Source organism: Nansenia antarctica (genome assembly GCF_963989245.1).
Source record: "Nansenia antarctica genome assembly, chromosome: 10".
NCBI classification, from domain to species: Eukaryota; Metazoa; Chordata; class Actinopteri; order Argentiniformes; family Microstomatidae; genus Nansenia; species Nansenia antarctica.
Genome location: NC_137680.1, coordinates 1727265 through 1755137, shown reverse-complemented (window position 1 = coordinate 1755137; position 27873 = coordinate 1727265). Strand labels below are relative to the sequence as shown.

The window sequence follows — 27873 nt, the reverse complement described above, 5'->3', positions numbered from 1 at the left end:
CCAACTATCCTACTTTATCCCTATGAGTCATGCTTCGATTTCTGTGTCTGTTTCTGATGTATGAAATGAGTACCAGGGAGCATGATGAGCACAACAATGCGACCATTGAGAATGTCTGTCTCTTCTCTCTCACTCTCTCTTGTCCTCTCCAGAGAGGTTGGCCCAACTCTCCAACTCTCCTCCATCCAGATTGTATTAGACTAAGAACAGACAAGACAAGACAGAGGGAAACATTACAAGGAAAACTAGACCGCAGACAACTGGACAACATTTTATCTTTAATAAGACTCAAGATAGTCCCACTGACCCTTTAACACACAACAAAATATATGTATAGCATATACACACACCAGCATTTTCAACTACATCGGAGCCTGTGGAATCTCAATGCAGGTGACAGCACACTGTATCATGCTTACTCAAGCTTAGAAAAACAACTGCATACTGATTCAGAAATGGAGGGGGGGGGGCCCTATTGTGTACATTCCATTTCAACCCCGATTATACTGACTCGATCACAGATTTGGCCCAAGGTCTACCTGTATGTACCAGTCCTTGTTCTGGAGTGCCTCTGAATGAATGTGGCTTTCTCTGATATTTCATTGATATGTTTTCAGATCCAGTTCAGTGTACAAGTATCCACAATTGAGGAGTTGATCAGTGAGAAGAGTGAACCATCTTATACAACAGCTCGAGGACTTTAGATTGACTCTATAAGTTGCAATGTCAAGGCGACGTTATTATTTTTGGAAAACATTCTGTTGCAGCAAAGTGTCATTTTACAAAAAACTTCACAAGTAAGTTTACAGAGACAACAACATCAGTATGTCATCGATAAAGTGATTACTGGGCAAACCTCGAAAAGGCCTATGGAGACTTAAGTAGACGTTGGGCTCCCTTTCATTCAACTTTATTCCACAGACCCCCTCCCTCCCTCCCTCCTTAGCCAAACGCGCAAGTTTCATTTACATTATTCACATAAAACACTGTACCCAGTCGTTACATTTCTCTTCAAGTTAAATAACTAAACATTAGAAACAAAAAATCCAACTCAGTTCTTTTTTTCAACTCGTCATATAACAACAATTACCTAGAATTGTCAAAATGTTGTATTTTCTTCTCCTTCCTCTGTTGTACAGCTGTACTGTATTCTACAGGGTTAAACAGTCGAGTCTTAAGGTGCATCATGGGATAACTGGTGCCGTGATGTTCTTTACAAATGGTAACACTGGTGCGCTACGTCAGGTGGTACGTCAGGCTACGTCAGGTGGCGGATGCCGATGTCTTTATTCCGTTTGTGTTGTGTTTGCTTGTCTCGTTGCTGATTGCAGAGTTGCTTCTTCATCTTCTTTCTTCTTCTACCCATTTTCCAGGGAAAGTTTATTTTTTTGTATTTTTTCGAGCTTTAGAAAGCAGTCAGTGATTAGTTTGGCACAGGTCATGGTGGGCTTAGCTCTGCTGGGAGTAGTCTCTCCCCATAGAGTGGAGGCTGGATTGGGGATGGGGGGAATGGGGGGGGAGCCTAAGGCTTGTCTTCATGACTGGCACACACAACTCAGAGGACCTCTGTGGGGGGGGAAGACAGAGAAGATGACGGTGAGGTGAGGGTCAGTAAAGAAGTGTCAAGTCAACAGAGAGAACCACCACACAACATCAGTACAAAACTCCATAAAGCCAAAACGGTGTTCCACTCTTTAAGCTGATGTGAATGTGACAGCTGACCACACACAGTCACTGACCTTAGCACAATGCCTGTAAACCTCTGTGACCTCTGACCTGGCGTACAATACTAAAGGCAAAAGGTCCTTAGTAAATGTCTCAACGGTCATGAACCCATAGACTTGTTTTTATAGGGAGATAAAGAGGCAAGGGAAGAAATCATGGGACATACTGTATATCGGTGCCAGAACCCTGACAGCTTAATGACAGTTAAGGACCATTAAGACGCCATACTGACTGAGTGATAAAATGCTAATGGAATGATGCAACACCAAGTCATTGGTGCAACACCACTACCACTAGATTGACAGGAACACCCGCCAAGCACAGTCAAGGGGTTACGCTTGGAGTGTCCACATTCAAATGAGCCCTTATGGTATGGTTAGGGTTCGAAATAAACATTTCGCCCCCCATCTATGGAATTAGATTGTAACATTCAAATCAGTCTCCATACATTCATTCAGTCCCAGTCACAGCCCCCCCCCATAACCCCCCCCCCAGAAGAGTGTAGGGTATGCAGACACAAGATTAGAAACTTATGAGGTTTGTGAAACTGAGATTGCCGCCCCAAAGTGGCGAGGTGGAAGTCAATTAAGTCAGACTTTAAAATGTCATTTTAGCCGTCGGGTGGGTGTGTATGGCTTGGAGGGGTGACCCCCGACTGTTTGCTTTGGATATGATTGATGACTCGGGGGGCTGTCTACAGGCTGGCAGGTGTAGGCTAATCCTTGGGGAAGAGAAGAGGGGGTTGAAGGGGGGGCCAGTAACGCTGACCACGCCATGGGGGGGTGGGGGGGGGTGCCAGGAGGAGGGCTACATAACTGGGACGGAATCCCGTTTCCATCCCTGGCAGCGAGAGCGTGTGGATTGGGTCTCCTTCACCACCACTCCTGGAATTCGACAGTCGGGCGCTGAGCCTAGTGACCGGAGCTCCACAGCACAAGCTGTTGGTATGAAGATCCACCCCCCCCTCCCTCCTCCCCCCTCCCCCCTCCCTCCTCCCTATTGACATGGGGCCATGGGGAGAGAGGGAGAGAGGAGGGAGAGAGAGAGAGGGGGAGAGAGAGGAGGGAGAGGGAGAGAGAGAGAGAGAGAGAGAGAGAGGGGGAGAGAGAGAGAGGAGGAGAGAGAGAGAGAGGGGGAGAGAGAGAGAAAGAGGGGAGAGGAGGATAACTCCCTAACCCCTCCTTTCCTCTTCCTCTCTCAGCAGGGACACTCACGTAGGCCTGGATGACAACCCCCCCCCTCCCCTCCACACCTGAGACGGCACTAAACAGCTCTGCTCGGGGGGCACCGTCTCCATGCCAAGGGCAACACTACAAACTCATGGCGCCTCGCAGTGCCACGTTTACGGCGCGAGGTGAACCCTGCCCCCCGTAATGTGAAAAGTCAAATGTGAGATCAGATCTTTATTAGATCAGATGGGCTCGTTATTGTTATTGGTGTAAACTAACCCAAGCGAGGCCGGCGGCTAAGGAGACTGTAACATAGGTTTGTCACGGGGTTACGTGGGGTTGTCCCCAGGGCCGGTCCTAGGCATAGGCGAACTAGGCGGTCGCCTAGGACGCCAAATGCCTGGTAGGGCGCCAAATGCCCCCCCCCCAAAAAAAGAAAAAAAAATGTATGTCTCTATGAATTTCATGTCTCTATGAAAATATGTCTCAGCCTACTGTCTCTATTACGCTTCGCGATTAGTCACACTCGCCTCTTGCGAACCATGAGGCAGTACTGGTGGTGGCGCCCCTAAAACTTGGGGGGAGGGGGGGGGCATCAAATCATACTCTCGCCTAGGGCACCTAAATGCCGAGGACCGGCCCTGGTCAAGGGGTTACGTGGGGTTGTCCCTCTAGCTTTGAAATCAGATTCCTGACTTGAATCAATCAAAATGAAATCAAAATGACACGTTTGAATATACTGAAGGAGGTTTGGTGGTAACTACTACAGCGTTCTCTATGTACCTGCAACATGCTGAGGCTTCATGGGGGGGCCCGCCTTTTTCAGGAAGGGCTCCTCGCTTTCGAAGGCCAGGATTGGCTCAGCGGGCATGTCACTCTCTGATTTTTTCTCCCGTCCTCCGTTAGTGCTGTTGCCGTGATTGGCTAGCTGGATGATCTCCTCGAAGTGGACATCCTTGTCGCCCTTGGTGGACAGGCCGTTCTCGTGTCTGGCAGGCGGCTGGACGCCGTTCACCACGTGGACCGAGGGGCTGTTTAGAGGGAGAGAGGACGAGGGGGAACATAGTTATGGTCAAAATGGGCTACGATCCAGTCCAAGAGTTTATAAGTCTGAGATTACCATTTTGAGCTCTCCCAATTAAAGGCTAAAACTGACATCCTGAAATGAAATATCTCACAGACTCAAAAACGTAAACTTTTCATTTCAACAATATCCCTACTGTTCTACTTCAGGAAGCAGCTCTCTAGACTAGTGTTTTTCCTTCGTGGTTTGAAAATTATACCAATCTTAATGAGTAGGCATCTCTGAGTGCTGATTTGCTTGTTTTAGACTGTTCATGGTGGTCCTGGAAGAACTACTAGGGCAGGGGTGCTCACACTTTTTAGGCTTGTGAGCTACTTTTCTAATTACCAGCTCAACAAGATCTACCAACCAAATAAAACATATTGCCATTGCTGCGAACACAAAAATGTACTGTAATAATAACAAATTAAGGCCACGCTACACTGTTTCAAAATCAAAGGAGAGATTTATTAAACTATATAACAAATATTCACACTGGTAGTCCATTAACATTAACATTAACTCAGGAGCTCTGAGTGGTTTACACCAGACTGGCCAGTGCCAAGCCAGGTGCCATCGACGTCTCCGGGCGGCGGAGTGTGTGTGTGTGTCTGTCTGTCTGTCTGTGTGTGTCTGTCTGTCTGTCTGTCTGTGTGTGTGTGTGTGTGTGTGTCTGTCTGTCTGTCTGTGTGTGCATGTGTGTGTGCTTGTGTCTGTCTGTCTGTGTGTGTGTGTGTGTGTGTGTGTGTGTGCTTGTCTGTGTGTGTGTGTGTGTGTGTGTGTGTGTGTGTGTGTGTTGTGAGGCGGCGCGGGGCTGAGTGATGCCCTCTCCAGTGTGGTCCAGACGGGAGGCGTCTTTTTTTTTCCATTTTTTTTTTTTTTTTTTCCAATGCCGTGTGATCTACCCACACTACCTTCGCGATCGACCGGTCGACGTAATGAGCACCCCTGTACTAGGGGATGACTTGCTCTTTAACATTTCGTGAGCTTAGAATGATAAGGTTCTATCTCCGTTTAGAATGATAAGGTTCTATCTCCGTTTAGGGCAGTTCAGAGATATTGAGCGTCAAAGTTTTCACATTCCATTATGTTCTGTGAGATGGAACCTTTGTATTTTATGAATTACTCCAACTCAAAAATGTCAACATTTTAAAAATAACACCACACAGGCATTAATAAACACCTAATGGATCAGATTATGTAAAAAACTCAATTTTGACCAAGAATGGAGATAGAACCTTATAATTCTAACGTCACGATTTCTAACAGGAGGGTTTTGGACACGCAGAGAGAGCGGACATCACGTTCTCACCTCTGCTTCATACCAGTCTGGTCTGTCTCTGTCTTGTTGTTGGAGAGGCTGACCTCCTGTTTGACCTCCTGCCTGACCTCCTGGCTGGGCTGGTAGTCAGCAGACGCTGTGGAAACAAAACAAACCCTCTTAAACCAACAAGAAGAAAAATATACAAAAACACATACACACACACACACACACACACACACACAGACACACACACACACACACACACACACACACACACAGACACAGACACACACATACATACATACACACACATACACACACATACACACACACACACACACACATACACACACACACACACATACACACACACACACATACACAGACACACACACACACACACACACACACACACACAGACACACACATACATACACACACATACACACACATACACAGAACTCAATAGGATCAAGCTAAACAGTATTCATGATCAACATCCTAAGGGGACTGGGGGTGGTGGAGTTCTGGGGGTGGTGGAGTTCCTCCCCGCCGACATCTCGACCTGCTGGGGCTGTGGCTACGACTGATTGGCTACGGCTGCTCTCCACAGGCCTGATTGGAGGAGAGAGGCACGCCTGCCAACTCTGACTCCCGACCACATCAATGCCTCAATAATGGCTTCCACCATCGCTGGAGCCCAGGTCCACATGCACACTGTACTTGTGGTCCTCTGTGGCTCAGTCGGTAGAGTACGGTGCCAACAATGCTTAGGTTTGGCGTTCGATTGCCGCTGGGACCTTATACTGTATACCAGGGGTGCAAACTGGTGATGGCCCAAAAAGGTGACACATTTTTTTTTTTTCCGGCTAACCTTAGGGGGGGGTAGCGCTAGCACTAATGGTGTTAAATAGATACCGCTAGCACTAACGGTGGTCTAACAATGACCCATGTATAAGTAGCGGCAGCCCTGACCTTAACACCTGCAGAATGACTTAGAAAACAGTTAACTGTGACTGTGTTCTCTATGCTGTCTGGAACTGTACCTAGCTGCCTGAAGCTAAAAGTTATTTCAACAGCAACAGAGTTCAGCAGACAGGGAGATTAGTTAGCTCGCGCATCATGTGACTTGGATGAGACTTAGCCCCCCCGCCCCCCCCCAAAAATAGATTTTGAGATAAAAACTGCTAATTTAGCAGAAAGGTGACAAGTTTGCACCCCTGGTTATACTGACAAATGTATGCACTCACTGCAGTGTAAGTCGCTTTGGATAGAGGCATCAGCTGAACAGCATATATTAATATATTATTAAATGATGCTGCAGTGACATTCAAGGTTAGAGAGGGGGACTACTATATGAACAGGATTGGAATGAGACAAACAATAACAGTAGAGGGGTAATGAGGAAACAGGAGGAAGGTGGAGTGGGTGAAATGTGTGATCCGGGGAGCGATACATCCACTGGACCGTTTAAGAGAGGGGTTTAAGCTTCTAGGCTTTTCCTGCGACCTCATTGCACTGACACACGATCCCTCCCTTTCCACCATAATCCCACTCATCAACCCGCGGTTTGGACTATAAACAAGCGCACATGGGTTCTATTGCCCCAATGTGGAACCGATGCGGGAGCCTGGGATTCAGATGGATCCAAGAAGAAGAAGAATCCAATAACCTGTTTATATGAAACAGTGGGAACTGAATTCTGATGGGGATCCAGAGTCAGGGCAAGCATGATAAATATATATCTGCATGGAGCCGTTTTTATGAAACACAGACTAGGATGAATACGGTAACCAACAGAAGATGGGTTTGAACATTTTCAGTGGATGCCATCATAATCATAATCAGCGCGGTTATGGGAAAGACGGATGGAGGGAACTGCTTGTGAGACACTTTGCTTCACTCTTACCGGGGGTCACGGGGCTCCAAATGGTAAGATTCCCAGTTGAGAACCAATACAGATTCCCAACAATCAACGAAGCCACATAGATAAGACTTAATTAAAAGTACTCAGCATCTAGACAGGGAACTAACTACCCTTTTATGTGGCAGTGAAACATAGACAGAGAAATAGCCTAGTGACAAAGCACACCAATATTTGAATGCAATCCTCCCAGTCCCCGGATATCCCTTTAATGAGAGATCGGATATCCCTTTAACGAGAGATCAATTGGATCAGATCGACACAGGATTCGTTGAGATTAACTGTTGGCCTCCGAATATGGATTTAGTGACCACGGACGGATATGAAGAACAGAAGAGGGATGCTATTCTGCTTACCGTTGCTACTCTCAGCCTCTCTCCCGTTGAGTTGAGCCGCGGGGGGAGACTTGGCCTCCTTCTGTAGAGACGGAGAAGAAGATCACAGTTTCATTTTCAATTGAATATAAATCAGTCGCCCTCGGGCCTTGCCTGCGTTACCTAACTGCAAACATACCTTGTCCCCTCCTCCGTCTGTCTTGCGTGTCCTCTTCATGATCTGTTCAAGACGCTGGGGGGGGAGGAAGCACACAGAGAGGACGGTCAAAGACTGAGGAACAAGAAGAGGGAGAATCTGACCAAAATGGCAGACGATGATGATGCAGTCGGTGTTCAGCCTCCATGAGTTTATTTATTATTTTTTTCTGATTAATTGCCATGAAATTGGCAACTTGTAAGTCAATTGTTAGAATTCTGTATTTTTGCTCTAGGTGCTAGGGTCTAGGTCAGCCATATTCGGCGCAATTAAGGGTTAAGTGCCTTGCTCAAAAGGCACATGCAAGGTCCTTCCTGAGGTGGGGATCGAACCAGCGACCTTCCGATTGCGAGCAGGACTCTCTAACCTTGAGGCCACCGCCGACCCCATCAGTTAAACCTGAGGTTGACGCAGGAGTAGGGTTGGGCAGTTATACAGTTATACCGTATACCATGGTTTTTGAAAATGGCAACGGTATTTGTCAATACCGTCATAAAACCGTCCTAAATTGCTCTATATGTAATAAACGCCTTAAGAGTGTTTGTCCAGCACCACTGTATGTGTGGTTGAAGATGCTATGAAAGTGATGACAGAACATTTTGTAAACAATGTAATTTGAAATGCCAATAAAATATGTTTACAAAAAAAACCATTTATAGAAGCAATCATAATCGCATGTCACATGGCCGCTTCTCCTCGGAAGAAGGATATGCGTTTCACAGCACTCGTCCGCTGTAACGCGCTCTGCGCTTGGTACTCGGGTGAGTGTTGCCAGTGTTTCCTATACATCGAATTTGTCCCAACATTACGTCTCATTACCAACCAAAAGTATTTTTAGCGCCGTTTTTTTAAATGTATTTTAATAAGCAACATTTTCTGCACTGCTGAACTAAGTGGAAAGTGTTGGAGCAGGTTCGCGGAAAGGACAAGGCTTTCCTCCACCTTTCACCAGCCGCTGTCACAAATTCATCCTTTGAAATCGGCGGCTCCGTCAAAGCCTTACAATGTGATTTCCGATCCCACTGTAAAACCGTAAACCACGGTTAAATCTGGGGACGGTTTAATCACAAATTGGAAAACCGCCCAACCCTAGTACGCAAGGAGGTTAACTGATAGGTTTCAGTGGGCCACGTTGCTGACACCACACAAATAGAACCTGTTGGTGGCAACTATGATATGAAGAAGATAGAAGCTATATATATAAAAGCTATTAAGTAGCTAAGACTGCTATAACAGTACCCCCCATGGGGCATTGGGTGATCCGTGGACATGCATACGCCCAGTGGTGTTGACACTATGCTGTGCTGTGCTGTTCCTAAACCCAAGGATCAACGTTGCACACAGGCAGAGGAACAGGCTAGCTAGCACTCTGCACCGTGGTTTAGCAGCGGCTTAAGGTAGAGGACATGCTGTTCTTGCGGGCTAATTCCGCTGGAGCCCGGCTGGACACACACTGGGAAGCAGCTTTAACCAGCTGTGCCGGGCTGGCAGGCCCAAGATAAGAGGCCCTTTTTTTATGCAGAGGGAGAAGAAAGAGAGAGAGGGGAAGAGGGAGAGGGACAGAGAGAAAGAGAGAGAGAGAGAGAGAGAGAGAGAGAGAGAGAGAGGGGGAGAGACAGAGAGACAGAGAGAGGGGAAGAGGGAGAGAGGAAGAGGGAGAGGGACAGAGAGAGAGAGAGAGAGAGTGAGGGGTAGAGGGAGAGAGGGAGAGAGGGAGAGAGAGAAAGAAAGAGAGACAGAGAGAGAGAGACAGAGAGACAGAGAGAGAGAGACAGAGAGAGAGAGAGAGAGACAGAGAGAGAAAGAGAGACAGAGAGACAGAGAGAGAGAGAGAGAAAGAGAGACAGAGAGAGAGAGAGAGAGAGAGAAAGAGAGAGAGAGGTGGGTTAGCATGCTTTAGTGTGGCCTCGTTGTGGGTGGTACACCAGGGGCAGGCTGAGCACATGACACCAGGCCAGTAAGAACCCACGGCCCACCAGTATGGTGTATATATATATAGTCTTCCCCCAACACATGCATGCACAGACCGTAAGCCCTGTTAAATCACCCGTGTGTGTGGGACCAGCCCAAAACATCAGGCTTCTTGGCTACAACGATCCCAGTTTCGATGAAATGCCATTTCTTAAATCAAGCGTAAAAGACAAAAAAACGTATCTACTTTTTTATCATCGCAGTGAAGGAATGACATTGTTTACTCAGACAACTCAGACTCTTAGCTGGGTTGACTTGAATATTATCCTGCATATGTAAATAGAATCCACTCTACTTTCAGTGGATTCTGAACATTCTGGAACATGGAGGACTGTGTAGAAGACACTACGTGAGTTTAGAATGATAAGGTTCTATCTCCGTTTAGAATGATAAGGTTCTATCTCCGTTTAGAATGATAAGGTTCTATCTCCGTTTAGAATGATAAGGTTCTATCTCCGTTTAGAATTATAAGGTTCTATCTCCGTTTAGAATGATAAGGTTCTATCTCCGTTTAGAATTATAAGGTTCTATCTCCGTTTAGAATGATAAGGTTCTATCTCCGTTTAGAATGATAAGGTTCTATCTCCGTTTAGAATGATAAGGTTCTATCTCCGTTTAGAATGAGAAGGTTCTATCTCCGTTTAGAATGAGAAGGTTCTATCTCCGTTTAGAATGAGAAGGTTCTATCTCCGTTTAGAATGATAAGGTTCTATCTCCGTTTAGGGTAGTTCAGAGATATTGAGCGTCAAAGTTTTTACATTCCATTATGTTTTGTGAGATGGAACCTTTGTATTTTTATGAATTACTAACTCAAAAATGTCAACATTTTAAAAAATAACACCACACAGGCATTAATAAACACCTAATGGATCAGATTATGTAAAAAACTAAATTTTGACAAAAATGGAGATAGAACCTTATAATTCTAACGTCACGACTAGTGAGGAAGATGAAGATGAAGTGTCCTCTTACCTTCTTCCTCTCCAGTCTCTCCCTCTCCTCCTTCTGGAAGTGCTTCTCTCTCTCCAGACGCTGTTTCTCCGCCTCCTCCTTGGCCTTGGCCTCAGCCTCCTCTCTCTGAGAAACACACAGATGGGATTGAAGAAAAAGTGTGTAGGAGGAAATTAAATTAACCATAAATAAAACAAACAGCCCCCCCCTCGGCGAGTTGAATAGCATGCATCAGAAGGGACGTGTGGGAGTGTATACAACCACAAACACACCGCCTTTCTAAATATAAACCAAATACATGTGAACCCTTCAACAGAATTGGATAAATTATAGGAAACCACTAAGTACGGTACACCGCACTAATTGGGCACTAGGGGGCGGTAGTGGGAGAGCACTAGGGGGTGGCAGTGTGGGGGAGGGGCTCTAATTTGAGAGTCTGTTTACTCAGCGAACCAGCACTTCTCTGAATCAGTGTTTTCCGGCCCGCTGAGTGCCGCCCGCCCCCGCTAGTCTGGGTAACTGGCCTCGTCTGCCCCCCGCCAACACAGGAAGTCCAGATGATGAGTCAATACCGCTCACACACTTTTCATGCTCTTGGATGTGATTACCGTAGCGTAGCCCACATTGGCACACACACACACATACACAATATTTGCAGAATTCCCTCTGTTAGAAGCAGCTGTGTGTGAATAAGAAGATAAGATGGCAGACAGTCCCGAGTGTTTTGTGCGTGTGTGTGTGTGTGTGTGTGTGTGTGTGTGTGTGTGTGTGTGTGTGTGTGTGGCAGTCGAGTGTGTAGAGGTAAAGTAGTGTCCCAGACTTACTGATGACCCCCATCAACATGTGTATTCTACCCAACAAGGATCAAGGGGACAGCAATAGCAGTGACAGAAAAGTCACAGTGACAAAACTGCTGTTTCCTCAAGAACAAGAAGGACACATCCAGGCTGTGGTTTCAAACCATCCTTCTCTGACATAAACATCGGTGAGGAACCCAAGAACATTACTTCCATCTTCCTCATGATCGAGACTGAGAGAACTACAATATCTAATGAACTACAATATCCATGCACAGGGCATCATACAACGGTAGAGCAGAGAGCTGCCTGCTGGGAGTTGGGAGTGTGTGTGTGTGTGTGTGTGCGTGTGTGTGTGTGTGTGTGTCTGTGTGTGTCTATCTGTATCTGTCTGTGTGTGTGTGTGTGTGTGTGTGTGTGTGTGTGTATGTGTGTGTGTGTGTGTGTGTGTGTGTGTGTCTATCTGTATCTGTCTGTGTGTGTGTGTGTGTGTGTGTGTGTGTGTGTGTGTCTTTGTGTGTCTGTGTGTGTCTGTGTCTGTGTGCGTGCGTGCGTGTGTGTGTGTGCGTGTGTGTGCGTGTGTGTGTGTGTGTGTGCTTACCTGTTTCTGCAGGCGTTGGTTCTCCTCCTGCTCCTGCTTGGCCCTCTCCTCCGCCTCCTCCTCCTCCTGCAGACGCTGGGCCTCGTCCCTCTTCTCCTGCTCCTCCGCCATCAGGCGCGCCTCCTCCTCTCTGCGCTTACTCTCCTCCGCCTCCCGCGCCACGCGCTCCTCACGCAGGACCCTGAACACGGAGGACAGGTGTAGTGGTTTTATATCATGTTGTACTGGGAAATGTAAGTCTCTCTACAGTTTGGCGAAGCTAGCACTCAAGGAAGGTCCATTTCCTTCCTGTAAGCCAGGTATGAGCCAAGATCTGTGGCGCAGTGAACAATTCTGAAGGGCCCATAACTTATGTAATCACAGATTTGTATAATATGATTGGTTCCCAAGAATGGTGACCTCATGACCAAGGACAGTTCTATAAATACCAGTCCCACCCATCGTTGGGGGCTTTTTGCTTCCTGCTTGCTTCTTGCTGCTGCGCTCATGTAAACATTGGCTTAATAAAAGGCCTCTTTGGAGACAATTGATCTAAGCTCTTTGTGCTTTGTAAGTTCTACTAAATCTGTTAAGAATCAATTATATCCACAACACAGGCATTCATCAAGCCTACCTACTGTACCTACAGCAGCTATTCTAGTCGAGCAGTGTGTATAAGCCAAAATGGAATGTTGGCTGTTTTGAGAAATCTACACATTTACACATTTTGTGTAAGCTCAGTTCAAAAGTGCACTTTTCACTTTAAGGCTTAAATCTGGATCCTATCAAGTAAAATGTGGCTCTAAGTTTCAACAAGAGACGATAAAAACACAGCTGAATGTCATCATCAGGAAGTGACATTATTTTTTTACGAGAAAATACTTTGACTTCTGATGAAATGGAGATGAGCAGCAACAGGAGCCCTCAGCCCAGATGTCACAGTAATAAATACAGGGACCCGTAGTAACGGTGGCACAATAGGCTGGCATGCTCGACACATTCTAAGGGAAATCCTTTTCAGCTCCGAAAGCTGACTGGAGGGTAAGGGAACTTAAGCTGGAACACAAATCGTGAGCTTAGAATGATAAGGTTCTATCTCCGTTTAGAATGATAAGGTTCTATCTCCGTTTAGGGCAGTTCAGAGATATTGAGCGACAAAGTTTTTACATTCCATTATGTTTTATGAGATGGAACCTTTGTATTTTATGAATTACTAACTCAAAAATGTCAACATTTTAAAAAATAACACCACACAGGCATTAATAAACACCTAATAGATCAGATTATGTAAAAAAACTCAATTTTGACAAAAATGGAGATAGAACCTTATAATTCTAACGTCACGAAATGGCACCAGCTCCCAACACATCTGAAGGTAAGACGGGCACACACACACACACACACACACACACACACACACACACACACACGTAGCCGCTGTTGAGTGAGTGACGTCTAATTCAGACTTTGAAATGAGCTTTTAAATTGAAGCATAGTATTCGCGAACCTTTGTTAGCTTACCCGCCAAAGTGGCTGGTATGATTGAAGGATTTACACACCGATACCAAAACCGTCCCGCATTTGGCGGGTGGCGGGTGTTTTTGGTTCCTGGATCTGTGATGTGCTGATGTTGTTTTTTCACAAAACTAAGACATTCAACTCTCTAAGCCAGGGAGAGACTGACAATCAAGTTAGTGTAACATTTCCTCCCTCTCCCCTTATTGGTCCCTTTTATACTGTTGGTTTGTCATTGGATGGGGCAGGGTGGCATCAACTGACCTGTATCTCTCCTATATAAGAGTGTATTATGGGGTGCTGGTGTGTGTGTTAGGTGGTGAGTGAGTGAGTGAGGGGGGGGGAGTGTACAAGACACTGAACCCACCTGTCTCTTTCCTCCTGTTCGCGGCGCTCTTGTTCCTCCCTCTCTCTCTGCTCGCGGGCCTGCCGCCGTTTCTCCGCCAGGATGCGGGCGGCTTCCTCTTGGTTGTTGGTGCCGGCCATGGGCTTGGCTGACGGGGAGGGGGAGGGGGCCAGGGAGGGGGCCGGGGCCATGGGCTTGGCTGACGGGGAGGGGGCTGGGGCCGGGGCCGGAGCTGGGGCCGGGGCGGAGGCTGGGGACGATGCAGGGACACTGGGGGATGATGATTGCGCCTGCTCGGGCACCACAGAGGAACTGGCGGACGTGGTGATCGGTGTACTCAGCGAAGGGGCCGTGACCGGAGCTGAGGGAACCACGGGGGAGGGACCTAGAGAGGAGAAGTAACGGCAACGTTGGAGAGGACAGGAGGACAAGGAGGATAACAGAAAGACAACGGATGACTGTTGTTGCCTTCGGTGACGACCAAGTGGCTCTTTGAGGAGATGCTTGGAGTTGGAACTCCACAATCAACTTCACATCGATTATTTTAAAAAAAACGATTAACTTTTCTCACTGTACTATTTTTCAAAGGCAGACATTGTTAAAAGCCCGACTACTGTACTCCATTACAACTCGACCTTCAGCCCATAACTAATATGAGTCATGCATCCTGATACTCTAAGTATCAAAGCAGCGTGGAAACTACCATTGCTAGAGTCTTGTAATTAGAGCTTCGGCTGTAATTAGCCTGCTCCTCTCTGTTGTGGAGGAGGCGAGGACAGAGGAGCTGTGTAATTCACTTGCTGCGTGCTGCCGTGGACTGTGCGCCTGATTAAGCCTGATGGGAATCTGATGGGAATCTTCACTGTGAATCTTCATTGGCTGTGTTGCTGGAAGTGCCGTCGCCCTGACAGACACACAGCGTTTACATGGTTTCATTCACTTTTTCCAGTGTAGGGAGGGATTACACATTCATTCTTCTCCGTCACTGGACCCGAATGAGCCAAAACCACAAAGAACTACTGGTATATAAATACTGTATGACTCAGCCATCACGTGATGTTCAAATCAATAGTTGAGGTGTGTGGGAATAGGAAAAGGATCTGTATTTGGACTTGCAGTATGTACTGGTCTCATGACTATTACTAGCGTTTAACAAACATGTGAAACCTTAGTTTTAATTGGCCTGTGAGTCAATAAAGTGATGATCCAATGAGCACTGACGTTGAAAGAGAACCAGAACTCTGGTGGTCACACTCATTGATAGCAAAGGGCTTCCTCCTCCTCCGACATTGAACTCTGTGGCTTTATGTTCAAATCGCCCTCACCACAGGGCTTCATTTCCCAAAGACTGATTTCTATATATATACAAATGCCTGGGAAGTCCTGGTCTAATTGTTACCATCTCACTAATCTCCAACAGCATGAAAACCAACTTTAAACGGATAGTTCACCCTCAAACCTGGTTTCTGTGATCAACCACATACCGCCACTCTAATCAATACCACTTTCCAACATGTTTGTAATATAAATCAGAGTGGATGGTGGTCCGCCTGGTCCGTGAGTTCACTCAGGGTTTATACAGGAATCTTGAGGTTAATTCCAATACCTTTCTAAGACTTTTTAAAGACCTTGTCAATATTTTTCCAGACTTCACCGCCACTTGGAGCTGTAACCGTTTACATCAGTGACACCTTTAACTTAACAGTTTTAGTTTGCAATAGACTAGACCACTATCATACAACACAATTTCCGGTTCATCTTAGTTTTTTAATAAAACTAATGAATTCACAAACTCTAACTAAAAGTTTTTAGGACTCAAACTCTTTGGACAGTCTAATTCAGAAAAATACCTACAAAATTCAAGACCTCATAAAATCGTGATAAGACTTTTTAATACTTATTAAGGGTCTTGATTTTTTGATCCCAAAATTGATTTATCAACTTTTAATACTTTTCAAGACACCGCGGATACCCTGCTGATTGTACTACTCACTCTTGGTCTCCTCGGGTGTGGCTGATCTGCGGGAGTCCCTGGCTCTCTCCAGGGGGAGGGGGGAGGAGGTGCGGTGGTCCACCCTGGCGGGGGTCCGGGCTCTCTTGGGCCGCGCCCTGGGGGTGGAGGGGGAGGGGCTGGCCCGGGCGGGGGGCGGTTTGGGTGACGCGGCGGGGCTGGGAGAGGAGGAGGCTCTGCCCTTAGGAGTGGCGGGGGAACCGGCCCGCGTTCTGGATAAAGGACTGGGGCTGCTGGAGAAGAGAGTAAGGGAGAGAAAGAGAGAGAGAGAGAAAGAGAGAGAGAGCGAGGGGGAGAGAGAGAGAGAGAGGGAGAGGGAGAAAGAGAGAGAGACAGAGAGAGAGAAAAGGGTATGATTATGTTATATAAGTATAAAGATTCAGGGTGAGTTATATGCATACACATATGCATGCTCTTTTCCTGTCCTCTTCCTGGATATGAAGCTGCATATAAACTTCAATACACCGCAAATGAGATCATCACTAATGGCTCCAGCTGAGAAATACTATCCTCTTTCTTTCTCTTTCCTTAGCCTCAGATAGCCCTAGAAACATGACCTCATCCACCAGGATCAAACACAGCGCCGTACACATAATAGTGTCGTGTCTCAGAGAGCATTGTGGGATAGTTCCCAGTAGTGGGCAGTGCAGGGCTCCAAGGGGAAAGGTCCATTATACCAGAGTGGCTCTTTTCTTCCTCTAAGGCCTCCGGCACTCCCAGCTCTCCTCCTTAGAACTCTTTTGTTGAAGGCCCACGCCACAGCCAGTCATTGCTTCCTGCCTTTTATTGCAAATAACACTCAAAGGACAGATGCACTGAACGATGACGTTAGTCATTCTCAGTGCTGTTTGGGGAAAGTATCGTCAGATATATCTAGGAGCAATTCTCCATAATGTTGTCGAAAGGTTTGCTTGACTTAATCGCAAAACAAGCTGGCGAATGGGTTTTGGAAGGTTATATTTGACTCTGGGCGCTAGCTTTACAGGGTTAGCGTTAGGATAGCCACGTTACACTTTGGAGCTAACAAAATAGAACGCTAGATCTCCCAAAATACACATACTATGACCTAAATATCACATATTCAATCACTGTGCAATAGCACCATAATTGTGCAGCAACAGAATATCATATATCATCAGCTAAAAAACATGAACAAATAAAAATGTGGGCCTTTAAGTCAGAGCACTCGTTTTTTCCCCCTCAATCTCTCCATCTGTCAAGGAGTCTAATCCATCTCCATGTCCCAGGGCTAGCTACAGTATGCTAAACAGTAACACAGAGTAAATAACCCTGAGCTAGCTGTCCCATGCTAAGCCATGCATTTAACTCTTTGCCTGGGTCCAACTCGAGGATCAACGCCCTCACAATGAAAGCGTCTGTTTGACGAAACCTTAGCAGAGGTCCATTAAGGGATGGTCACAAATCTAACTCCTAAAGCCATGGATAACAACACTCCTATACTTAAATCAAAACACTCGTCTCTATGTCTTATGAATACATTAGTGTGGTAAATAAATATGACTTGTGGTAAAATATGACTATGAAAAGGCAGATCCATTGCGGGTCCATTTGTTAACCTCCTGAGACATCTTCTGCCCTTCAGCACTGCGTCTCCTAAAGACACCCGCTTTCCCCTCTACTGAGTCCCTAAAAACTTCTATTACCCCCCTTGTACTGTTTCTCTGTTTCTCCAGTGTCGAAAAAAATGGTTTAGAAGAAGGTGATAGGAGAAGGTTTTTCCTTCTATCAGTGATAGAAGCCCCGGGCCTGAGCTGGATTACTCTTCCTGCTACGAATGGTGGATTGATGATTCACTTGCTTAGTATTTAAATGTATTGATTATAAGTCGCTTTGGAATAAGGTGTCTGCTAAATGCCTAAAATGTAAATGTAAAAATGTTAACCTGGGTTCTGTTCTGTGCCTCATACTGGGTAGGGACTGTCTCTTCTTCAGGAGGTTCTCTTTGCTGAGGGCGCTCTTCTCCTTCTCGTTCTCCCGCTCCTTGTCTTTCTTCTCTTTCTTTTTCTTATCCATCTGTAGAAAGAGGGAGGGACAAGAAGACTCAAGCCGTCAGAAATATCAAAGCGTACTATAATAGGCTAGCTAGCTGGCGATAGTTCCACGGCAGGGTGATTGTGTGGTGTGGTGACAACGCGTGACGTTAGAATTATAAGGTTCTATCTCCATTTTTGTAAAAATGTTGATCCATTAGGTGTTTATTAATGCCTGTGTGGTGTTATTTTTAAAATGTTGACATTTTTTAGTCAGTAATTAATAAAATACAAAGGTTCCATCTCACAAGAACCTTATCATTCTAAACGGAGATAGAACCGTATCATTCTAAACGGAGATAGAACCTTATCATTCTAAACGGAGATAGAACCTTCTCATTCTAAACAGAGATAGAACCTTATCATTCTAAACGGAGATAGAACCTTATCATTCTAAACGGAGATAGAACCTTATCATTCTAAACAGAGATAGAACCTTATCATTCTAAACGGAGATAGAACCTTATCATTCTAAACGGAGATAGAACCTTATCATTCTAAACGGAGATAGAACCTTATCATTCTCAGCTCACGAACGATCGACTTACGGGCGCGGAGTCGCGTCGCCGTTGGCGCTGGGTGATGTCGGGCGTGGAGGACGTCACCCTCCAGCGCTCGGAGCAGCGGTGGTGGGGCCGGTGGGCACACATGGTCAGGGGGCTGGCAGAGGCCGAACGAGGGCACAGGGGAGACTCTGGAGGAGGGGAGGGAGGGAGGGAGATACATATTACACCCATATACTGTATATTATACAACAGTTAGTTCCGACCAAGTAATTTGATTGGACAAGAGGCATTCCATGAGTGCTGATATACAGTATAACAGCACTGGGACTTTTAACTATATGTATCACTCCGAAATAACCGTTAATACAAAGTAGCTAGCCTGCAGATGTTTGTGTTCAGGTTACTAGGCAACAGTCCAGTTGCAGAACTATTTTTTGTTGACGGAGCCAAAATAAATGATTAAATAAACAAACAAATCATAATCTGTTGTCACTTATTACTGTTAACTAATAAATTGCGCTGTAGAACTGTTGTATAAAAGCAATATCTGTGGCCTCGTACCTACGACCGAATCACAGCCGCGCTGATATTCAGTATAACACACTCCCTCTCGTGTGATATTGCTTAAATGTACATAGAATGAGCATAGAATGAAACCGATACAGGAATCCAACACGTTAACTCATAATATATACCCACACATATGTGGCAGCGGCTGGAGAAAGGGGGAACCCGTCGGCAACCTAGTCCAAAATATTGCAACGCAATGGATTCGATGAGTAATCCCCCACTGCTACCTAGTTAACTAGAACACTACATTACACTGTTAGCAGGCTCACAAAACAAGCTGTGTTCGTCGACTAGTGAGTGTGTCATTGATTTTCAACAACGCTGAAATGTATTTACATTTTTCAAAATAAAAGTCAGTGAACATTAAATCGGCTGCCGACTTGTTACCCCAACAGCTGTCACACATAGTGAATTTCTAGACGGCAATAAGAGCTGATGTTGCAGGTTTGTTCTATCCTTGATAGAGATGATATCCCTGTCGTATCATGTGACTTACGGCCATCTTTGCCGTTGCTGAGCACGCTGGCTGCGCTGCGGCTGCGAGCCAGGAAGGACAGGGTGGGGGTCATCAGCCGGTCCACCATACTGCTCTCCCACGGGCTCAACGCCAGACTACGGGCTGCAGGAGGGGACAAACATCAGCGTTAACAAGCTCAACTTCTTCCTCACAGCGCCTGAGGAGGACGTACTTTTAAGTGGTCATGATGAACATGATGTAACATCGCATGAAACGTAGATCGGGAAATAATAATAATCTTCGTGTAACATGAACAACAACTTAGGATGATCCCCATGACACACACACACACACACATAAATGAATCATCACAAACATTGAAAACATCAAGTAAATAATAAGGCAATATTTCACCTCGGCAATAGCGACAAATAGCTGAGCCCAGTAAACGACTTAAATCCCCAAATCAGACTCGGGAAACCATAAATAACAACCAGGGAGGTTTTCCAGACATGTATAAACAACATTAACGAAATAACTAGACTCTTGAGACACATTTAGAAAAGCTCCTTTTAGTTCGGAGGCATCTTGCTTAGAACCCATGAAAATGAAGAAGGGAGAGAGAGAGATGAGAGATGTGGGAGAGAGAGAGAGAGAAGAGAGAGAGAGAGAGAGAGAAAGAGAGAGAAGAGAGAGAGAGGAGAGAGAGAGAAGAGAGAGAGAGATGAGAGAGATGAGAGAGAGAGAGAGATGAGAGAGATGAGAGAGAGAGAGAAGGGAGAGAGAGATGAGAGAGAGAAGAGAGAGAGAGGAGAGAGAGAGAAGAGAGAGAGAGAGAGAGAGAGAGAGAGAGAGAGAGAGAGATGAGAGATGGCCACTGCAGAGACAGGATGCAGGGTTGTTTGGGGGGTAGTAGGGAATTCATCATGTCTATGGCGGCAGTTAGGGAGATAGAGTACCGAAAAATGCTGCAATACTTGAATGCTAAAGATTGTCTAGCAGAGAGGAGAGGAGAGGAGAAGTGGAGAGGAAAGAGAAAGAGAAAGAGAGAGATAATTGAGCTATTCATAGATAATGAGCAAGATAAGAGAGGATAAAGGGCCAGTATTTATATGAGAAGGAGAGGTAGGACTAAGACAGAGAGAGAGAGAGAGAGAGAGAGAGAGAGAGAGAGAGAGAGAGAGAGAGAGAGAGAGAGAGAGCACTTTTGCCAGAGTAGCCTCTGCATATTTTTCAAGCATCACCAGAGCTCCTGGGGAGGTTTCAGAATGCATTATCTCTCAACATGCTGACTCATCACTTGGTGCCTTGGTGACTTTTTCTTTTTCAGACTCAAAAGTTCCTCCTGCTTCACAAAGGTACACTGTGACCTCATTAGAAGAGTACCTACTTCTGAAGGAACTGTGCACCTGCACCTTATTCACCTGCACCTTATTTCACGCTATGACAAGAAGTGTGACTTTTGTGTTAAGCACAGTTAGTATGAGATTGAAAAACTTGAAGGCCATTGAAATTCTATTGTATTCTTACATGGCAGCATAGTTAGTACTTCTTTCAGGTGCCATGGAAACCCAAACCCACAATCAATATAAGACCTCAACACACGTACAGTACCAGGACTTTCCAGCAAGGTAGGATGCATTAATAAAAAATAACAAATAATAATCACACAGAGTGTACAAAATGATCATCACCACGAAATGAATAACCCAAGGACAGCAAACAGTGGAGGACAAAAATATGATCAGACAAAGCATATGAATTCATATAGGAACCAAAATAACCCATGAAACTCATAACCCATGAAACTCATAACCCATGAAACTCATAACCCATGAAATCATAACCCATGGATCCCGTTTTGGAGAAGGACCGGAGGTGAATTCAGGAGGTGGGAATGATTTTGTAATCAATCGAATCACGAATACAGGCAGGCGGAGACAGAGGGAGGAACAGAAACACTGTGGAGACACAAAACTCAACCCAAATCATAAGAGGCGATGTGGAGGAGGAGGGTTCTGAGGAGGTGTCGGCTGTGGCGGGCGGAGGAGGAGGTGGAAGTGAACGGACATATGAAACAGGAAGGGGGGGGGGGGGGGGTCGGGGGCGTTCCTGGTCGTTGTCTTACTTCTGCTGGGGGAGTTCCAGAGGGTGGCGGAGGACTTGGAGAGTCGCTTGTTTAAAACCGTGTCCACGTGTTTAGGCAGGTTGACCGCTGACACCGAGCATCTGCCTGCAAACCCAAGAGAGTACGCCACAGAGATGTTCACATGTTCACACTGAAGGAGAAGAAACCTGGGAGATGTTCACACTGTTCACAGAGGATAAGGAACCGGGGAGAAGGCCGTGCAGCGGTAACGTCTGTCACCAAATATATGCACACACAGTACACGTGCTAAATACCCCCCTCCACCAACTTACATGTGCACACACATGTGCTTTACCTCGTAAATCATACAGTCTCCATGCACACCAGGAAGCTCTGTGCCATCACCACACACACACACACACACACACACACACACACACACACACGCACGCACGCACGCACGCACGCACGAAGAAGAAGAAATATTCAAACTACATAGTAACATACTCTCAGCTCCTCCACCATCCAATCAAATACTCTCAGATCCACCACCATCCAATCAAATACTCTCAGTTCCTCCACCATCCAATCAGATACTCTCAGTTCCTCCACCATCCAATCAGATACTCTCAGATCCACCACCATCCAATCAAATACTCTCAGATCCACCACCGTCCAATCAAATGCAGCTTGAAAACAAGGCCCATGATGACAGGGGGAAAATAATAAGAGGACTTCTTTCTATCTGGTATGCAACCCACACATAAACAAACCCAAAATGTGCACAACATTTAAATGCATGGATGGGTCTGGTTGGCAGTGCATCATTCAGTAAGATCTTGATATTCAAAATAGAAAAATTAGAATGACCTGAAAGACTTTCATAACAACATTGAAAATGGTCAAATCAATGCGTCAATGCGGAAGACATGTTTTCAGCCACCAATAGAATACTACCAATAGAATGCTACCAATAGAATGCTACCAATAGAATACTACCAATAGAATACTACCAATACCAGTAAATGTTCTGGAACAACAATACAACACTGCCAATGTAACTCAACTGACACCTAGTGGAATGACCACCTCAGACAACCCACTGATTAAACCAACCCTGCTTCTAGCCCCGATGCAAACAAGTAAACATGGTGCCCTTTCCAAATGCCACCAGACATGACGTGGTGTATTCTAATGGTAATAATAATAATAATAATAATAATAATAATAATAATAATAACAACTTTTATTTGTATAGCACTTTTCCTGCAAACGTTGCAGCTCAAAGTGCTTTATATAATAATATATTCTTATTAGAATATATTCTTATTATTATTTATTTAATAATGTTAGGCTATTGGACAGAGGCTAGAGGTAGGCTATTGGATGGCTCAGGCCTTAACGTCTCTCCTTATGAGTTGTTGTTGTTGTTGTTGTTGTTGTTGTTGTTGTTGTTGTTGTTCTTCGACTAGAGGAGGGAGAAGCTCTTTTGTCTGCAGGCCAAGTTAGCACTCACATCATCTAACTGTATTCCCAGCAGTCCAATCCAACCTGTTTACGCTTGTGTGCAGTCCTCCTTTGAGAGTGGGAGTCAGAGAAGAGGGCGGGGGGGCTAGGGGGGGCTAGGTTTGACTGGCCCGTCGATATCCTCCATTGCATATGACATAAGTTATTATGACAGGAAGCCTCCTGAGATTTAGAGTGGAAACAATGGAGGATTGTGCAAAGCTTCCTTCATATCAACCACTGTACAACACTGTAATCCACACATGTGTCAAGTAATCAAAAAAGGTGGCAGTAACATTGTTGTTTTGTGTGAGGAGGATTACAGTAGTTGGCAGGGTTAAGTCCTGACATCATTAATCAACGCAAGCGAAACATAAATGAACAACAACTACGCCAACATTTGTTGACGATCGATAAAGCCCCGCCACGTACTGCAAGTGCAGCAATAAAGAACCTACAAATTGAATCACACCACCGGATCAATAATTTCTGCGTATCCATGGGCTAATGACGCAACATGAGACACCAGAGCCAGGCAGTAGAGCCAGGCAGTAGAGCCAGGCAGCATACTGCTGGAACAAACACTCCACTCTGGCTGGGGAGATAAGATGAGCAGGGTGAACACGTTGAATATGACTCACAAACGCAGCCTTGAATAAGAGATGTCTCTATGTGTTCAGACAGAATCACTAACCACCATGGAAACCACCCCAGTTTCCTCAAGCACATTTCTGTTTCATAGGATAATGTGAATGTTAACTCCTCTGGGTTAGAGAGGCCAAGCTGCCTCTGAAGGGAAATCTGATTATTGAAGCATATCCCAGAGAGAGCAAATAGGGACATCATCCCATCTGCTGTTATACGAGGGTGTTTGTGTGTTAGTCTGTGTGTGTGAGTGTGTGTCTGTGTGCGTGTGTGTGTGTGTGTCTCTGTGTGCGTGCGTGTGTCTGTGTGTGTGTCTCTGAGTGCATGTGTGTCTCTGTGTGCAAGTGTGTATGCGTGAGTGTGCGCGTGCGTGCGTGTGTGAGTGTGCGTGCGTGTGTCTGTGTGTGTGCATGTGTGTGCATGTGTGTCTGTGTGCAAGTGTGTATGCGTGTGTGTGAGTGTGCGTGCGTGCGTGTGTGTGCGTGTGTGTGCGCGTGTGTGTGTGTGTGTGTGTGTGTGTGAGTATGCGTGCCGGTGTACAGTCTGTGTGTTAAACCTCTGGTAGATTTAATTACAGATAGGTAAGGGGTGGGGTTGGCTGGGGTGAGGTTGTGAGGAGATGCTCAGCCGTGCCGACTGAAGGATGCCAGATAACCATTTCTAATGGGTTAGACGGTGAAATGAATTGAACTTTTAAGTGCCACTAATGGTCTGTAAAAATGTTAATGGACAACTTCAATATAATGTGGGCTCTGCTTTAAGTGCAGAGCAACTGTAGACCACTGTGACTCCTTGGCATGGATGGTCTAATATGAGTGGCTATACTGTCTGTGAGGAAAATAGGCCATAAGGCCAATGCACACGGCCCCGGTGTTGTCGCACCGCCGAATTCGATTCCATTGTTTTGAATGAGACAATGCACACGGCGTGCGATGCGATTTTATCGCACGACAACATTCGATTCTCCATTCACACCAATTGAAATAATTCAAAGAATTGAGAATCGAATGTTCGGCGGTGTGACAAAATCGGGGCCGTGTGCATTGGACTATAGTCTCTGTAGAAAGCAGAGGTTTTGGCTGTGTGTTTGGGTCTGTGCGTTCACATCTGGGTGGTTCTGGTTCGGTTGGAGTGGTACTTACTCTCCCTCTGGCTGGAGTTCTGGCTGAGACCCCCGGCCCAGGACCACCTCTGCTGGCGGATCTCAGCCCAGGTCTTCTTGGTGGACCTCTGGATGGCCGACTCATACCTCTCCTGCATCCCATAATAACATCACAGAGGAGGACAGAGATACTGGTTACTACTTACATTTTTTATTTAACCTTTATTTATACAGGTAAAAACACATTGAGCCCCAAGGGCTCATTTTCAAGTGTGACCTGTTCACAGGCATACAGCAACAACATCCACCACAAACAAATACAATACAAAACCTGGCCTACATCGTCTAAAACTAAACTAAAACTACATAGTCTAAAACTACATAGTCTAAAACTAAACTAAAACTACATAGTCTAAAACTAAACTAAAACTACATAGTCTAAAACTAAACTAAAACTACATAGTCTAAAACTAAAACTAGTCTAAAACAGTCTAAGATAGTCTAAAACTAAACTAAAGCTACAAAACCTAAAACTAGACAGCTAAAGAGCTAGGGACAGGGAGGGGTCAGGGAGGGGTCAGCAATGGGCAAAAGGGAGGGTCAACTCAATTGCAAGAACAAATCATAGACTCGCACTGCCAACCTCTGCCACCTCCCGAATTTCGTTGTTTGGTACCTGTACTATATCAATGACAATAAAGACCATTCATTCATTCATTCATTCATTCATTCATTCATTCATTCATTCATAGACTCGCACTGTATGTCTCTCAGCAAGAGCTTGAAACTGGAAAGAGGGATCAGATGAGACAGTTTCAGACTCTGCTGTAGGTAGGGGGGGGGGCAACAGCTGAGAGACTCCTATAGGCTAGACCCTACAGTATTGATTCCTACAGTACAGTATACAAGTGGCCATGCCCGACACTGAAATCAATGCGGTCCTTTGAAAACACAGGACTTGTCGTGCCAATGAAACCTACTGGCGAGGATAGCATTGTTTTCAACAGCCTTTTTTCAGCTTCAAAATGCCTCTTCTCAAATCAGTTCAGTCACACAGCGGTCATACATACAGCACACATAGACACACATAGACACACATAGACACACAGCGGTCATACATACAGCACACATAGACAGGGCAGAACTAATCAGCAGGTGACCGTTATTATCCTGTGCATCAGTGGCGGACTCAGGCTGTTTGAAGGGCAGGGGGGGCGAAAAGAAAAAAAGGGCGCCTACTGCACAACATGGGACCCCATCAGTGCACATGGTCAAGTTTAGACCATTGGAAGGGCAGCCAATAGGGCACATCCTCTAATTTTTACACTCAAAAGGGCACTTTAGTGTGACGTTTTTCAACTGTGGGGGCACATGGTCAAGTTTAGACCATTGGAGGGGCACCAATAGGGCACGTCCTCTCCTTTTCGCCACTCAAAAGGGCATTTTTGCCACTCAAAAGGGCACTTAAGCGAGACGTTTTTCAACCGTGGGGGCACCAGGAGGGGCGGTCGCCCCCCCCCCCGAGTCCGCCAGTGTCCTCCACCCACCTTGTTCTTCTCTAGCTTCTGTTTCTGCCTCTCCTCCAGGGCGCTGCGGCGTTTCTCCGTCTTCAGCCTCTGTTCCTCCAGCCTCCTGCGGCGGTCCTCTATCTGCTGGTCCCGGAGCTGCCGGGCCTTCTCCTCTTTCTCCAGCCACTGGGACTTCTTAGCCGCTGGACACGGGAGGAGGGAGGGGGGGAGACAACAACGACCAGGAGGGATTAGAACAGAACAGAAAGAAATAATCTCTCACACCAATGAGATGAGGCCACACTAAAGCATGCTAACTCTAACCCACCCACCCACCCACCTCTCTGAAACAGAAACATCAAAACCTGGCAGGTGAATGAATGAATGAATGAATGAATGGTCTTTATTGTCATTGATATAGTACAGGTACCATACAACGAAATTTGGGAGGGGGGGCTCCCCTGGTGCTAGGAAAAAAATACTAAAAACAAGAAGGGAAAAAGAGCTGGTTTACATAAATAAAGGCTATATCCACTATCCACTATACTATACTATACAAATAAAACACTGTGCTGTACTCTATGCTATAAATATCCTAAATATCCTAAAATTTCCTATCTCTGAACCTTATGTACCCGAGGGTTGTCATATTGCACATAGTATTATTGCACATTCATTTAAAGTGTCGCAGTTTGCAGGTTTGAAATGGTGCCTCCTGTAAAAAGCCTTGTAATATGTGTGTTTGTGTGTGTGAGTGTGAGTGTGTGTGTTAATGTATTTAAAAACAGTTAAGCAAACCTCTCTGTCTCTACTCTACACTGTCAGATTCAGTCCTTCAATCTCACCCCTCACCCTCTCATATTCCTCTGCCCGACCACATAGCTGGGCCTGGTTTGGGAGGGGGTCACTGAGAAGGAGGTCACTGGGCTCTCTGATGAGGTGAGAGCTGATTGATCAGGTGGCTGAGAAATGAATACCCTCAGCGTGGCCATCCTGTTCTACTATGCTCTCTCTCTCTCTCTCTCTCTCTCTCTCTCTCTCTCTCTCTCTCTCTCTCTCTCTCTCTCTCTCTCTCTCTGAGAAGTCAAATCCTTAGTAAACAGCAGGGTAAGTCTTTTGAAATGAAACATAGGAGGTTGTTAACAGATAAGCCCCTCGACTCTGATGTTAACTCAGCTTTTAACTCTCGACGGCGTCTCCTTTTACCAAAACTGGGATTTGGATATTCCCCATTTCCATTTATAAATTGAAATATTAGCCTTTTCACAGAGAGGCATTAGGTGAGGTACATTGATACCTTTGGAACGGACACTTTACCAACGGTAATCGCATCAAGTCTCTGTTGCCGACTTCAATAAACTGCCTCCTTTGATATGGAAAGCAGCTTTTCAAAGAGGGTGTAAAGAAGGAATTATATACACCGCCTCTATGACTGCCTCTTCACATGAGACACTACTTTTTTTTTTGGGGGGGGGGGGGGGGGGCTTTACAGAATAAACCCCATGAAGAATTCTACGAGGAGGAGGGAAGATTCTTTCTTTAAAGCGCTTTAAAGTTACAAAAGCGCCGGTTTCTTTTCGGTCATCAGATTA

At 45.7% G+C, this 27873-nt stretch overlaps 1 protein-coding gene across 1 annotated transcript in view; it reads right to left on the bottom strand.

Moving 5' to 3' along the window:
• Positions 1–258: 258 nt before the first annotated feature.
• Positions 259–27873, bottom strand: part of map7d1a (MAP7 domain containing 1a) — a gene marked incomplete at its 5' end in the record, with an annotated part of 55676 nt that continues 28061 nt past the window's right edge. The window contains 15 exons of the mRNA XM_080540486.1: positions 259–1566; positions 3678–3925; positions 5270–5375; positions 7502–7562; positions 7659–7712; positions 10620–10724; positions 11997–12177; positions 13858–14221; positions 15830–16080; positions 17751–17881; positions 18447–18592; positions 19471–19593; positions 21560–21660; positions 24810–24925; positions 26321–26484. Coding sequence (XP_080396612.1) covers positions 1556–1566; positions 3678–3925; positions 5270–5375; positions 7502–7562; positions 7659–7712; positions 10620–10724; positions 11997–12177; positions 13858–14221; positions 15830–16080; positions 17751–17881; positions 18447–18592; positions 19471–19593; positions 21560–21660; positions 24810–24925; positions 26321–26484 — 2162 coding nt within the window. The 3' untranslated portion in view covers positions 259–1555. The remainder of the gene's footprint in view (positions 1567–3677; positions 3926–5269; positions 5376–7501; positions 7563–7658; positions 7713–10619; positions 10725–11996; positions 12178–13857; positions 14222–15829; positions 16081–17750; positions 17882–18446; positions 18593–19470; positions 19594–21559; positions 21661–24809; positions 24926–26320; positions 26485–27873) is intronic.